Below are 15,570 nucleotides of genomic sequence, written 5' to 3' on the forward strand. Positions count from 1 at the left end.
GAAACCAGGCAATCCCAGCTACAGAAGCTGTACCAACTCATCAGGGCTGAGGCAAAAGTACTGATGGAGGGGAAGAGGGAGGCAACAGATCACTTTGCAGATGAAAAGCACCAAGGAACAAAGTACAGGAAAGCAAAGGAGATACAAAGCTACCAGACTTCTTCCACAATATCTTCTAAGATTGTCCAGTTACCTACCACCTTCTTAGGAAGGGCTGGACAATCAAAAGAGCAGGACTAGATGCAGAGCCCACAAGGGAAGCTAAAGAAAAACAATTCCCGCCTGCCCTCTCAACACTCCTGTGTTATAGAGAGGATAAACTACACCTGGGCAGGTTCAAATGCCTCACAGCCATCAGTTCCCAGGTGAAGTTCATGAAGGAAAGGAAGCACTTAGGCTTACCAGAAGTCACAGAGCTTGAGTTAGCCCCAGAAACCCCAGTGCCCAGCCCTCACCCTCACAACTGCATCCTTGGAGAAAAATATGGAAGATTTTAATTACCATCAGCATGAAGTGCACATCCCAGACCTCTGGGATCCCTTGGTGCAAATCAGGACCCCAGTGTACCAGGAGCTCTCTGCTGGCAAAGCTGTACAGCTTTAATCTGCAATGTGCGGCTTGCACCACAGTAAGAATCCCCAGTGTGCTAGGCACTATAAAACACAAGATATAAATGACTTTGCATTATCGTTATCCCCCTAGATAAATATAAAACCTTATATTGAAGAGTTTTCTCATCTTTTTCAGTCAGACAGCCATATAGCGACATTGGCACTCCTCTCATTTACAGTGACATAAGGAAGAGCAGAGAAAAATGTATTCAGCAGCCAGATGTGCAACCGCAGTACATTAGATGCTCAGACAGGAGATCCTGGTGAGCCCATGGAGAAAGACGAAGGGTTTCCACCACCCATTTGCTTAAGTCCCTGAAAGTCCCCGGCAGGTTTGTGTCACCAGTGCACCTACGCTTGCCTTGCTGCTGTTACTCGTGTGCAGCAGACATTAAAGGGAGCTCAGGCGGGCCTCCTTGCACTGCATCTGCCCCTTGGGAATGCACTATGGGAATACCTTCCCTTTCCGCAAAATCACTCCCACTGCACCAGCAGAAACAGCAGGAAAAGACAAGCGAAAAAACAGGACAAAAGAGGGCAAAATCTAAGCCCTCTTTAGTCACCAAGTTGCATCTGTTCCCCACACATTTCTCAGAGGTATACATTTCTGTCCCAACATAAGCAAAAGCCCAAGGATTCCAGTTGTCAGCGTGCTGCCAGCACTGGAGGTCTTTCTGATATATTTAGAGCATACAGCATCACACCAACTCCTCTACCCATTAAAGAGTGATATCTGAGCTACAATGTTTTTTGCTCTTTTTAAGGTGATCTATCTGAAAAAGCTCTCAGATTGTAAATGTGGGTGCTGAACAAGGAAAATATAGTTGCCCCAACGTTGTCGCTGCAGTTAGCTTGGCTTTTTATAGAGAGAGTAGGTTTTATGTCTGTCTTACAAGCCCCCGATAGAGAGTAAAATTCTGGGTGAGATGACTGACCAATGCATCTGACCCACGGCTGAAAATAAAAGCTGGCTTCCCACCTTAGTTTCCAAGTAAACTCCTCCAAATGACACAGCACCCCATACTGCATTTCACAGGCAGTGCAGATATATTTAGCCTGGTTCACCCCTCCCAAAGTGCAGCGCGGGGCACAACTGGCCGAGTAGAACCTAGGGAGGAATATAGGAAAATGAGCTGGGCAAACCATCCTCTCCAGTTCACTAAGCATGGTTCGTGTTTACTTGCTTTGTTTAAAACAAAACAAACAAAAAAACCCCAACCCAAAACAAGGAAACTTCACAAGGGTCAGACCTGTAATTAGGTCCTGGAAATTAGCTGTTTAATTTGTGTTGTTGGATGTTTGCTGTATTTCCACCCCAGTGCCAGACAAGAATGTAGGGATGAGAATGGCATCTACCCTTCTGCCTCAGGCTTGTTGTGAGAGAAAATGGTGTAAGCACCACACAAGCATCACAGGTATATGAACGTGATGGGACTCCCCTTTCACGGATGTGAAAATACGGGACAATAAGACACTTCAATAGCAATATTCAGATGCCTGAAGAAGCACGCTGGTTGCTTTTTTTGGGATCCAGAAAAGTGCCTGAGGGAGATGAATTTCAGTGGTGTATAGCCAGCTAGCTTGTAAACAACTTGGTGTATTTCAGCAGACACCTCAAAGGAGAGATGCCTCTGGAGGTCATCCCAGGGCTGTTGGAGGGTCAGAAGGAGAGCTTAGCACTAGGAAGCCCAGGTTTTGCCCTGAGGGCCTTGGGAAGTGATCTCCTTCTCAGCCTCCACCAGATCAGATATCAAATAAAACAAATTATGGTGATCAGAACAATAAAAGGCAGTGGTTGCTCAGAAGCATCCGCCAACCTGTTGTGTTTTGGCACTAGCAGGTTGTATGTGGTGATGATGCTCTTCCACCCACAAAGCTACAAGGAGGGCTCTCTGCCTTCTCTGGAAGGGCTCCCAGCTGCAGCACAGGAACACAGAGCATCTTCTTGGCTTCCATGCTGGATAATCTCCTGGCCTAAAGAAATTATACACCCGAGCCTTAGTCGTAAAGGGCTTTCTTTTCTTCTCAAATCAGGAAAATAATCCATTATATAGTAGAAATGAAACAGAAATCCAGGAAAAAAACTAATGATGAGGTTGTGTGAACAGGAATATCCTATCAAGACCACTAGCCTGCAGTTTTCCTTACCACGTCTGGTTTTAGTTCAAGCCTTTGGGAATCTTTTGCTCCATCATATGAACTTTCAGTTCAGAGCTGGGCTAAGCAGAGTACGATTCATTAGGAAGACCTCACTGCAAAACAAAGCAATTTCTCTTATTATTTTCCTCATCCCCAAATGGGAAGTTGGGTAGGGCCAAGGAAGGTTCATGGCTGTAAAAAGACTTTAATGTCTGAGTAACACTGTAAGCACAAAGACACTTGATTTCCCAGAGTTGCACTGCTTCATCCTCTCCTGTGACAGTTTAGGAGGTTGAGTGGAGTAGCTGTCTCCTAGATTTCCCAGTCTTTCACTCCTTTCCCCTAAAGAGCGCTCTCTCGAGGCCTCCTTTCCTTGTCCTTCCCTCAGCCAAGAAAGGCCAAGCACTGCTTTTTGCTCCTTCACACGTTATCTCTGCCCCAGGCCAGCCAGCTAAGAGAGAAGACTATCATTTAAAGAGGTGCAGAGAGGAGCTGGGATGTGATCATAATCACTGACCCTTGGGAACCCAAAAGCACACGATCATAATGTGCTGAGACATGAATAACCCTCCTCCTGTGGGAAAGTTGGGCACTGCTGTTATGTGTGACCACAATCCAAGAGCTAACCAGGTTTAGAAATCCCTGCACATCGGTGTCCTGTTTCAGTCCTGCAACCACAGAGACAAATAATAGTCTATAACATACAGCTTGAGGAAACCTCCCCTTTCTTATCAGATTTTTTAAAAAAGCAATATAAGAGTTTTCTCTAACATGAGATAAAAAATGGTTCATCAAAAGTCCTGCAAGTAATTCCTGTCCCATAGGTTGCTTGTGTATGTATTGCTGACAATATCTGTGACCTGAAGAAACAAGAATGACAAGCATAGCTTCTTATTCGTGACTGGGTGACTGCAGTTCCTGGAACAAAATTTATGATGCAAATATTTGAAGTTAATGTCAAAATTAGGGTCCCTTTGACAGCATTTGCTTCAGCATGCTAACGCTGTACCTGTGAGCATTTCCATTGTGAAAATCATGCGCTGAAGTACTCACAAAGAGTGGGGAAGGCTCTTCAAACGCAATCAAACACCACTCATCCACTAAATATTGGCCAATATTAGCTGAAAGGTTTAAAATATTCACCTAGCTCATCACTGTCCCAGTGATGTAATGTTTGCAACAGTCCCGCCAATGCTGCACACAAGGGAGGTTTCTGTGAGAACCAGCCTTTTCTCCTTCAAGAATATGTCTCCCGCTCGTTTAGATTAATTGATTTCACACACAGTTGTTTTTGTGTGTGGCCTCCCTTGATTTTCTGAGCTCTCTTCGCTCCAAACAAAACAGCTTAGGGACGTAGATGGAGCCAATTGCATTTTGGAAGAGGGAGATAACACCTCAAAGCCAAACAGAAAAGGACGTTTCTTGCTTCAGAGACCTCTGGATTATGCTTTGAGACAGCTTGACAAAAGCATGTTTCTGGGAACGCCATAAAACTGCTTCAGAGACACGCTGCACAGAGCCTGGCAGGAAAAAGTTCCCCACAATGGTGGGAAGGGGAAAAAGTAACTTCTGAGCAGAAAGATATATGGCAGTGAAATTGCAAACAATAGATGACCAAGGAGCTGTCTCAAATTTTAAGACATCCTGATTTCATACAAGAGCTCGTAGCTGGACTGAAAGAGCACCACAGTCCTCATCTGTGCATGGAATATGTATCAGGCAACTGCGTGGTGCACTACCAAACACTGGTTCAAAAGGAAAATTTATCTTGGGAAAGAAATCTGGATATGAATTTGAAAGCACAACACAGAGCAAGAAAGATTAACTGCCCTCAGCCTCTCCAAACCAGCAGTGTGGACACGCCACGAATTCAATCTGCAGTGAATTACAAGTCATCACACACAAAGTATTGAAGCAGCCAGCCAGGAAAACCAGTGGAAATACACTTTTGTAGATCTGGTCAGAGAATGGAATCTCTGTTCCCCAAGAAGGGCTGGGATTTCAACATTTGCCTGCATCTCAAATAAGGATAAAAGGTCAAAATATAACACTATTTCATGCCATGAACAATTCCAAGTCCTTTTCATTTGAAAATGCAGAGGGAAAAAATCCCAAGATATTACTGATAGACACAAAACATTCAAAATGTTTTACCAGCATTTCCTCTGTCTTTTCCAGCACTGTTGGGCCCCAGGCCTTGGGGAAAAAACATCCACGTTGATGCAGACACAGACCCACCATCAGTGAAGGAAAAGTTGGTACGTGAACTGTAACAGGAGCTTGTCCCAGATCCAAAGGCGTTATCTACCTGAGGGTGTTAGGAGAGCTGGCTGACGTCCTTGTGAGACCACTCTCTATAATCTCTGAGAAGTCGTGGAGAACAGGGGATGTCCCAGATGACTAGAAGAAGGCTACATCACTGCTATCTGCAAGCAGGGCTTAAAGGAGGATCCGGGAAATTACAGGCCCATCAGTTTTACTTCAGTCCCCAGGAGAGTTATGGAATGACTCTTCCTGGGGGCTATCACAAGTCAAATGAAGCATGTGACTGGGAAAAGCCAGCACAGATTCACCAAGGGCAAACTGTGCTTGACAAACCTGATTGCTTTCTATGACAAAGTCAGTTGCACAGCTGATGTGGGGCAAGCAGAGGACATTGTCTATCTATCTGGATTTCTCCAAGGCTTTCCGTATGGTTTCCCACAGCCTCCTCCTAGCAAAACACGCATTATGGCCCAGACAAGAGGTCTGTGCAGTGGTTGGGAACTGGCTGACCGGCTGCACCCAGAAGGTGGTGGTGAACAGCTACTTTTCAAACTAGTGAGGTCCCCCAGCGATCGATATTGGACCCAGCACTGTTTAAGATCTTCACGAGTGATCTGGAAGATGGGATCAAGTGCACCCTGACCAAGGTCTCTGATGATACCAAACTGAGTGGGGAAGTGGATACTACCTCTGCAGGGTGAGGTTACCCTGCAGAAAGACCTGGATAGGCTGGAAGAGTGGGCTAACAAGAACCTCATGAAGTTCTACAACGACAAGTGTAAGGTCTTGCACCAGATGACTGCCTGGACCAGATTACCCTTGAGGGTCCTTCCAACCTGGTATTCGATGATTCTCTAAAAATGAAATCTTGATCCAAAACAAAAGATTTGGGATGTTGACCTCAAATTTGAACTCTTGCTTCAGGTTTAAACTTAAAATGACATTTAAGTCTGAATGTCAATTGGAAACAGAAATCATTAGGTTTTGAAACATCACTACGGAGAAACATGTTTTTCTTCTGAAAATTTCAATTTGGACCAAAACATGTTTTCTTGTGAAAGCCTTTTTATTTACCAGCTCCACAGTTGCTTGTTTTGCTGCTTAAGGATTGGGTATTTGCTCCAGCCATATAGACGTCTGCAATGGGATGCCTGGGGACACACTGGAGATTCCTTATAGAAGTCCAAGAATTCGGCACATCTGCACCCAGACCTGTTTAGAAACCTGAAATATTACAGAGCAATTAGAGATTTTAACAGGAGTGGACAAACAGAACACCACTTTGCACAGAGATGAAGAGTGGGGTCTGAAGTACTCCCAGATATAGATACCCTCCAAAGCAGCATCTCTTTCGCAGCATATGTGATTACAGACCTCTGTCCAAAGGTCTGTAATCTTGAAAAACCTTGGAAAGCAAAAGGCAAATGGGCCTGTGGAAACATAAAATTACCTCTAATCTCTTGCTACTTATTTAATATTAATTCTTTGCAGAAAAACACAAACAAAAGCCTAACTCCAACTCTGAGAATCCACAAGATTTCTGAAGACATCTTTAGGCAGATGCATGACTACCAGCAACCTCTGTCCTGTGCAGAAATAACCTCTCTGTGGCAGAGAGGACAATGAAAGGAAGCAGCAATATGTCCCAAACGCAGGGATGTAAACTTTGACTGAAAAGGTAACTACACCACTAACGTCTGCTGGTTTGGACACACGGGACAACAGCTATGAACATGCAAGTCTGCGCAGCACAAGACAGCACAGCAAGTCAATTTATGGTGACCAGTCACAGATGCAGGACCTCAGATTACAAGTCATCAAGATGGTCTGGAAGATCCACTCAGCAGGATACTGAAGTATGCTGAGAGCAAGCCCTACGAAGGAAAGAGTGACAGAATCAAGTGATTAATTTGATGTGATGACATTGTTATTAAAGGCTCCTGCCCATTCTGGCAGAGGAGCTGAAGGCAAAAGTAAAATGTATTTAGGTGGAGTCACAGCTGTGACTGAGGAGAGCAGCAACATCTGCCTGAGACCCATGAATCGTATTCAAGCAGCTCAGTGACGTACAACATCAGACCAGCACCTGCTAGATTGACAGACCTTCTGGGTGACAGCCCATAACTTGGGAATGGGTGTTGTTTTTGAGCTCTTTCAATCCCAGGGTGATTTTGGAAAGCTATGCCCACCCCAGAGCAGCCTCTGATGCCTGTGAATGAGCCACAGTTTCCACAGGTCCGTATCCTCCCCTGCTCAGCTTGGGATCGATTTCACGAAGCATGAGGTTCACCGATTCAGATCTCACACAGGATTACCAAACGTGACAGCAAACTGATAGAGCCTTCTCTCTGATGTATTTAAAACACATTTTCCAGTTCAGCTTGTCCATAAGCTAAAGGTAAGCTTAATTAACACAGACTAACTCTGTCTAAATGTAACTACTTTTCATATTGTTTGTAGCTTGGTTCCTGCTTGACTTGGAAGCGTTACCTGATGTCTTCAAGTAGGGCCTGGTCCAGACTGTGAAGTTTACCCCATAAAACTTTGTTAGCTCATGGATCGAAAAGAACGTAATAAAAACACACCCTCCCCAACACCCCAGTGAACACTGTTGTGATGACATAGATGCCCATGTAGCCGTTTCTGTATCCACAGGCATTGCTGCTACTGCCTTCATTCATGGTCTTTGGAAAGGTGTCACAGATACGCAAGAAGAAAAGCCTGGCGCTACTGAGCTGTGCCGGCACTGCTCTACCATAGTCACAACCTAACACAATCAGTCAAATTCAGACAGATTGATTGGAGTAGATTGTTCCTGGTGTGTGAGTCTGATCTAAATGGCACCATTTTCTTAGATGATACAGAAGTTTTACATGCCTTGTGGACAAAAAGTTTTGTTAGGTGCAATGGGGTTCCATGCCACTGGAGTGCAACAGTCATCGCGCAGAAATACAGACCCACACTTGGATCCTCTCAGCATGCTATGGAGAAGACAAGCATCTCCCAAGCCTTTCAGGATTGTGCAAACTCCTTGGAAAATGGCAGAGATGCTGAAAGAGCATGTGCAGCTACAGTAAAAACTGAACATAAGCAGTGCTGCACTTACCAAGCTTACCCAGCTGAAAACCTTCTTGCCATTAATAAAAAATTAATGGAAGTTCATTTTGTACTTTGGCAGAACTCCCAAACAGGTTGTTAAGAATAGGTGGAAACTTTTTCTATAAAAACAGAGAAGAAACTGGGACAGGTAACTGGTCGTAATTCACAGGAGCACTCACTCCACTCTACCTACATGGCAGGCTGCACAATCTCTGCAGGTGGAATTACAGCTGCAGCCACCCGCGAGGCTGCAGATGTTGGTGAGAAATCTGCTTTGTATACACCATGCACTGCAGCAAGAAAATCAGAATCTTCTGCTACTGGGTGCAGAGTAATGGGGCTACCCCCTGAATACCTGCATCATCACCATACAAGACTGTAAAGCTCCGGTTAGTTTTCAAAGATGCAAAGCCAAGCAGAATTGACAGGGATGAATGGCCACGGGTTACTTCAAACCGTCCCAGTTGTGACAGAGAAATGATAATGGCAAAATATTTACTAAACAAAACCCTGACATTCTGCCAGGACCAATACTGACAGCAATTATTAACGAATCTGGGCCACAGAATATAATGAAGGAAACCTCTAGAATTTCTGCCTGTAAAAAGAGGCAGAAAAAAAGGAATTTCATTTTCTTTTGTACAATATTGAATGTGTAAGTACTGTGGAGTACTTAGAAACACCTCAGAGAGTCATGAACCTGACAGTCACAAAATTATTTCTTCTGAAAAATGTTGCATTAATGAAGACATATTTGGGCTCATGTGTTTCTCTCAGCATTCTTTGATGCATAACAAAGCTTGGGAATGTTTTCACACCTAAACAAGGGAGATTCTCATTTAATTTGCTTTAGAACTCCAGCTTGTCCATAACAGAGGTGCTACAATGCTTCAGGGCTCAGTGAAACAATGATACCAAACCAGCCAAAAAGCCGAACAGAGAACAACTGGAAAAGGAAGATAAATTTAGGGAGATCACTGAAATACTACTATTGGTATAACTGTTGTTAACCCCCTGCCCTTAATGATGAAAAAAACCAACCCAAAACATGTGCCTCACCCAACCACTTCAGTCTCCTTCATCTCCAACTGAGATGGAAGAGTTCACAGAAAACATAATTTCCGCAAATCCCTCAAATAAACTAAGAATGGAACTTCAAATGTGTATATAATTCTGTACCTCTACATGCGAAGATACAATGTTGTTTTCCTTTTCTTTTCCCTAAGAGAAAAACTATCAAACCCTTTGAACCTTTCCCATGAGCTATCAAAACCCACAAATTAAACTAAACCAAGAACTCTTTTGCACATCCTTGCACACATCGGTACCTTGAGCTCTCTGACCATGAACCGATTCCCACTCTAGGAAGACTCACTCCCTTTGAGTATCCCTGCTAGAGACCTACATCATGCATTATTTGATCTCATTTTGTCTTGTCTAATTCTGCTCCAGATCCCGAGGTGAAGGTCTGCAAAACAGAGCAGTCATTTGGAGTAATCAAGTCCAGACTACTTAAGCCTGCCCAAGTGTCAAAAATAGCTGAACCTCAGCAAAAAACTGGGACCTTTGACAGTGTTTCAAGCCGGATACCCCAAATCACTAGTCATTGCTCAAAACCCTGGCCTTCATTACCTTTCCTCTGAATATGAGAGTATTAAACATAAGGCCACCGGGTTAGCTCAAAGAGTGACAGAGGAGGCCAGGATTCAAACCATCTCTCTCATGTGGTAGACCACAGCATTAGTTACACGACAAGCAGGCATGCCTGGAAAAGCAGAGATCAATTAGGGGTCTCTTGCAGGGTTATGCAGGGCACGACTGGTTTGATCCGGATGGTTTTATTTAGATGAAGAGGGCTGTCAGGTTGGGCCACATTTATTGTCCCAAACTTTGAAACTAAAGAACGTGAATTCTGTCCAGCCTGACAGAAACAGGAGCACTCCATCTCCTCTGCTTCTTCCTTTCTCCAGCTACTCTGAAGCCAAGGGGCACATCACTCTGTTCCCAAACAAACTGGGATGAAAGCCAGCTTGGGGAAGCCCAGCTCTGAACAAACTGAAATGAGGAAGATGCCTCTATTGGGAAGCACCTACAGACCCCACCACTGGGGTCCCAAGAGGGACAGAAAGAAGCACCATCCCTTTAGAGATGTCTAGAGAGCTCCTCAGTATGCCTGGTCTCTGTTTGAGAGCAACCACAGCCAGAAGGAAAACATCTGCAGGCTGCAGTGGGATAAGGGGAGACTTCCTGAAGCCCACTGTGGAGTAAATACTGAGAGAAACCAGGGATGAGAGAACAAGGGACCCTCCAGTCCTGAAGGCTGCACAACCATGTTTAAAAATAAGACCTACAAGCGGGGAGAACTGGCTTGCCCAGGACCTCGGAAGAGCCAGTGTCTGCCGGAGAGAGGAGCAAGCAGCAAACCACCAGCCCAAGGCAGCCAGGAAACGCTGCAGCAGGAGCCAGACCCACAGCTCAGCCACAAGAGAACAGGTCAGCTTAGGATGGATGAAGCCGGCTGGGGAGTTAAATTTAGACAGGTAAACATAGCAAAGGGAAGAGATGGGGTTCACACAGCCCTCACCATCTGCCGCTGCCAGGCCCTGGGGAGGACCCCCCCAAAAAGCTGCTGGGGGCTGTGGCTGTGGCACTCCAGAATAGAGCCATCAGGAGCGAGGAGGTGAGGGAGTGCCCAACTGCCTGGATGCTTCATCCCTACCATTTGCTTCAAGGACTTCCCTGCCAGGCTGTGTTCCCAGGAAGTGGGAATGCTGTTGAGCAAATCATCCAGGACACTGCAGCCTGGATACACACAGCCTGCAGTGCTGGGTACCCATGGTGCACAGGGACCGTGCAAAGGAAAGGTACCAGTGAAACCCAACCAGAAATATGTGGGTCACAACCTCAGTGATGCCATTTGGGTGCCAGAGCCCTGCTGAGCTCCCTTTTTGAGGGAAAAGAGGTAAAAAAAGAGGCTTGATGATTGCTCGTAACACCTAATGCAAGAACAAGGAGTTAAAGTCTTGCAAACTCAGCCAAACTCCAGCTTGAGTCATCCAAACCCTGAGGACTGGAGGGGACACACAGCACTCGTTTGCCCACAGTGCCTGCAGCCCTGATGCAACCTATCAAACATCATTGCCCATTTCACAGCTCCCAAGGACAAGTGGGGGATCCCCACATATGGACAGCCTGCCATCTACAGTGGGCTTCTATGGAGAGTGGCCCCGCAATTACAAGATACATGAGAGCATCCCTACTTTGTGGAAGCTGCTGTGTTGAAAAGCAACAATCTGCTTGCAGTGACCCTGTTGCTCCACCTCACACAGAGCTGGGGAAGGCTTGCGTAAGCTTTATCAAGGCCTAAGCCAAAGCTTGGAAGGGGATGGTAGATCACAGGGTCTGTTCTTGTCGGTAATTCTGTCCATATGGTCTCAGCCAGTTATATCTCTGCAGTGAGCCCGAGAACTCATGCTCCAGTAAAGTGTTTTTTCCAAAAAGACATTCAGTCTTTATTTGAAGATTTTAAGAGCTGGAGAAGCTAATGTTGCCTTTGGTTGTTTGTTCCAATGGTTAATCACCCTGCTGTTAAAAACCTTGCCTGTTTCTAATGTGAATGCGTAGAGCTTAACACCCAGCCACATGCTTTAAGTTCTCCTCTTGAATTAGAAAGCCCTCCAATGCCAGCTACTCCCAGTGCCACTGAAAGTACTCAGGTATCACCCCGTGCTACCTCTTGATTTTCCTTCTGAAACATGACTTAGGTCCACATTCCTTAAATCTCCCATTAGAAAAGGATTTTTTCCAGCCCGGGAGAAATTCCCATGACTCTTCCCTGCACTGCCTTCAGCTTTAATGAAGTCTGTGTGCCTTTTTCCAGCAAGCGAAGGTCCCTTTCTATGTGAAAAATGAAAGCAAATCACGAACTGCCCTGTCTTACATGACAACATGCCGTGGCTATCCGCATCCTGCTTCTTTTAAAAGGACTGAGTTTAAAAGTCTCTCTGAAATACTCATTGTGTGTGTGTCCAATTAATTTGGAAATGATGAAATGGTTTTCACTCGAGCTTTGATCAGCCATTAGGAAAAAAAGATCTTATGAACAGAAACAATTTATATTCATTAAAATGAGCAATCATGTAGGTTTCAGAAAAGAGCTGGTTTGCCTGCACGCCTTGAAACCCAAACCCAACAACTTCAGGACAAAAGACTTGAGATCTGAAGCAGTCCAGAAACAGGGAGGCCTACTGGGCTGGAGAAAGGAACAAACAGCATCAAAGGTGACTCTACTGATTTATTCTTTTTCTTTAATTTCACAATATTTGATCTCTTCCTAGAAGTCGAAGCTCCTGCAGACTTCGCTATACAAGAATTTCAGTTTTTCTTTAAAAAGGGGTGGTTTTGTCTTTGCAAAATAAGTCTAGAAAATAAAATTGGGACATACCTTATTACCTTGAAAAAGAACCCCCAACTTTTTAGACCCAGCTCTTTCAAAACTTCCATTTTTGTTTTCCAACTGACGTAAGGAATTCCAGCAGATTGGGAAGGAAGGGGCCGAGAGAGAAGACATCTCAGGGAGCCTGCAGCCACAATTTCAGCTTTCCCTAAGCGGAGGTTAGTCACACATGGAAGGACATTTTCATTGCACATGCACTAAAGATAGGGAAAAGGACTGTCCCTGGGGGACAGTCCCTAAGTGGCTGCATACAGCTACCCAGAGGAGGGGTGTGCTCATACTGAAGGCACAGAAGGAGCTAGGGAGGACTCATTTCCAAAAGGGAAGAATCTCTTACAGACACTCCTGGGCACAAAAACACGAGTGAGCAACAAAGCCTGGGAGCAGAGGAAACTCATGGCTGGAATGGGGCCAGCTCACCTCCCCAGCTCTGCTTCCTACCCCATACTGGAAGTTCAATTTCATGCTTTTCTCTTGATATACTTGGCTAATTTGTTTAAAGATGGAGGGAAAAAACCCAACTCCAAGTCCTTGGGCTACCTTCATTGACATGTGTGGCAACTTACCCCATATGCTGGATGCTTGGGTCAAAAAAATTCCACCTGAATTCCTGCAGTGTTCAACCTTCACCTTGGATAAGCCCAAGTATCTATGCATAGGACACAGGTTTAAGAGGAGTCTGTCTCTTCTGCCAGTTTCAAGAAAGCCCACTTCTTTCTCTTTTGGGAAGAACATGTACCCAACTTGGTTCAGCCTTTACAGCAGCATCTGTGCATGTGACAGAAGACAGGCACTCACAGGTGAAATTGGCCACCAGCAGAAAAAGTGGTTGCTTCAGCTTGTGTGTCGATGCCCAGTGGCAAATGTGGGAAGGAAGGGCAACAACAGGCTCATGCCTGAGTGCTGGTGCCCCCCTGCAGACCTCCCACCTGCAGGGGAAGGTGGGGAGACCTTAGAAATACACATGTACCAGACAGGCTCTGAAAGGACAGACAAAGATGACTGCAAAGGAAGGAGATACCTTGTGTGCCCAATGCGTGTGCCTAAGGCTGTACAGACACAAAAGCCCAAATAAAGGGCAACAGGAAAGAGCCTTCCATGTAGAGGCAGATGAGAAGGCATCAGTGCAAAACATAGTCCGTGTATGCAGGTGATGTGTGATAGAGCAGATTATATCAGAAATGTGCAGGTGAACACAAGGAACGTGACACGCATGTACCCAAAGGTTTGGCCATGAAGAAAATGAAGAGAGAACGAAAATGCTGGTACACGTGTGAGACACAGCTTTGTCACAAAACAAAACAACCCCAAAGATGAACAGGATGACGACATGTGTGCAGGTGGCAGAGCAAAGGTGATGATGATCACACACTGGAGTGCAGGCAGGAAAGAGGCAGGTAAAAGTTGGATAGAGAGCGTGACAGGGATGCTCATCTGGTGGCAAGCGAAATACATGAAAAACACGGGGCAACAAAGTGGTCACAGCACACAAAAACATGTTTGGGGAAGTTATCTTGCCCATACCACTAAGGGAATTATTGCACCATTAATTCCCAGGAAAAAAAAACAACCCAACAACCAAGTTTCATAAAACAGCGCATTTGTTACAGACATAACTGGGATGCTCATGCCCTGGTACCATGAGACCCAGTACTCCATTGCTACTCGTCTGTGTTTCTGCATGCACAAGCACTTTCTCCCACGCTACGTGCCACGGCCCGTAATGGCATATGCTGTCACACCTTGAGCACACAGGCTGAAGGCCTGGGTTCTCTCACACACACAGGGAAAGGGCTCTCTGAGAGTAACATCCCCCGCTCGGAGTCACGTCCATCTTACAGAAGTAACATCTGTTTTGCCAAAATCATGTCTGTCATGTCCGGGGAACATCTGTGTTACCAGCACAAGGTCTGCCACCCCAGAGGCACATCCCTCGCACCCTAGCATCATCTCTTCTGCCACAGTCAGTCTCTCCTACCGCAGTAGCACAGCCAAGGCCACCTTGGGGCCAACTCGCAACCAACCCCAGCCCCGTCCTCCGATCGCCCCTCTGCTGCTCTGTGTCGCTAGGGGCTCACCCGGGACTTCGGCCCGGCGGCGGCGGCTCAGCCCCCGACGTCTCCGCTCCCTGGCCGGGGCCGCCAGCCGCGGGCGCTTCTTGCAGCCGGGACCGCCCCATCCCCGCGGCCCCGACCGGCGGCTGCAACGGGCGGGAGGCGCCCCCGGGCCGCGCTGCCGGGGGTCGGCGGCTGAAAGCGGTCGCGCCTCCTGCGCTGGGAGAAAGCAGCAGCCCCCGGCACTGCCCGCGCAGCCTCCCGCCCCTTCGGGGGCCGCCCGGGGAGGCGTCCGGCCCCAGGACGGGACGAGTCCGGAAAGCCGTGCCACCCGGCACGGCAAAACACCTCCCGCCCCCAGGCCTTCTCCCGCCGCCGCGGGCGGGGGCCGCCTCCTACCTGCATCTCCCGGGCGCCGCGTCCCCGGCCGGCGGCGGCAGGTGAGCGGGCTCCCGCGGCGGGCACGGGGCTCCGCGCCCCTCTCCGCGGCGTCGCGGCGGCCGGAGACCGCGAGGGGACGCACCTGCCCCTGGGGCCGCGGCCCCGTCGCCGTGCCGGGCCGAGCCCCTCTCCGGCAGCGAGAGGGGACGAGGGGGAGGCTGCCCGCGCTGCCCTGCCCGTCGCCGCGGCTGCGCTGCGGGAAGGGCGGCACCGAGGTGACTCCCGGCCGAAGTTGGCGGCGGCAGCGAGTGCCGGGCCCGGGAGGTGCCGGCGGATCCCGGGGGCTCCGGCCGCCTCCGCCACGCCTCCCCCCGCCCCGCTCCCGCCCCCCGCGCCCTGCGCCCGCCCCGCCGCGGGCACCTCCGCTGCCGCCGGGATGGGGCTCACTGGAGGGGACACGGCGGCCTCCCCCACCGGGTCAGCCCCGGGGATGGGGCGGGCAAGGGCTGGCCCGGGGAGAGGTGCGGGCCCTCTGCCGTCGGGGGCACCCGTCCCGGCTGGTCGG

General features: G+C 47.7%; 1 protein-coding gene across 2 annotated transcripts in view; it reads right to left on the reverse strand.

Moving 5' to 3' along the window:
- WNT5B (Wnt family member 5B) overlaps window positions 1-15,044 on the reverse strand; it is a 73,911-nt gene extending 58,867 nt beyond the window's left edge. The window contains exon 1 of one of the 2 annotated variants that reach the window (XM_057428034.1): window positions 15,024-15,044. In XM_057428034.1, coding sequence (XP_057284017.1) covers window positions 15,024-15,029 — 6 coding nt within the window. In that variant the 5' untranslated portion in view covers window positions 15,030-15,044. Of the gene's footprint in view, window positions 1-193; window positions 290-15,023 lie in introns of those variants that run through there. The other variant, XM_057428035.1, reaches the window with a different exon arrangement.
- Between the last annotated feature and the right edge of the window lie 526 nt (window positions 15,045-15,570).

This window comes from Pezoporus wallicus, unplaced genomic scaffold, assembly GCF_028554395.1.
Source record: "Pezoporus wallicus isolate ANWC-B61680 ecotype Strahan unplaced genomic scaffold, APGP_CSIRO_Pwel_v1 contig_2908, whole genome shotgun sequence".
Taxonomy (NCBI): Eukaryota; Metazoa; Chordata; class Aves; order Psittaciformes; family Psittacidae; genus Pezoporus; species Pezoporus wallicus.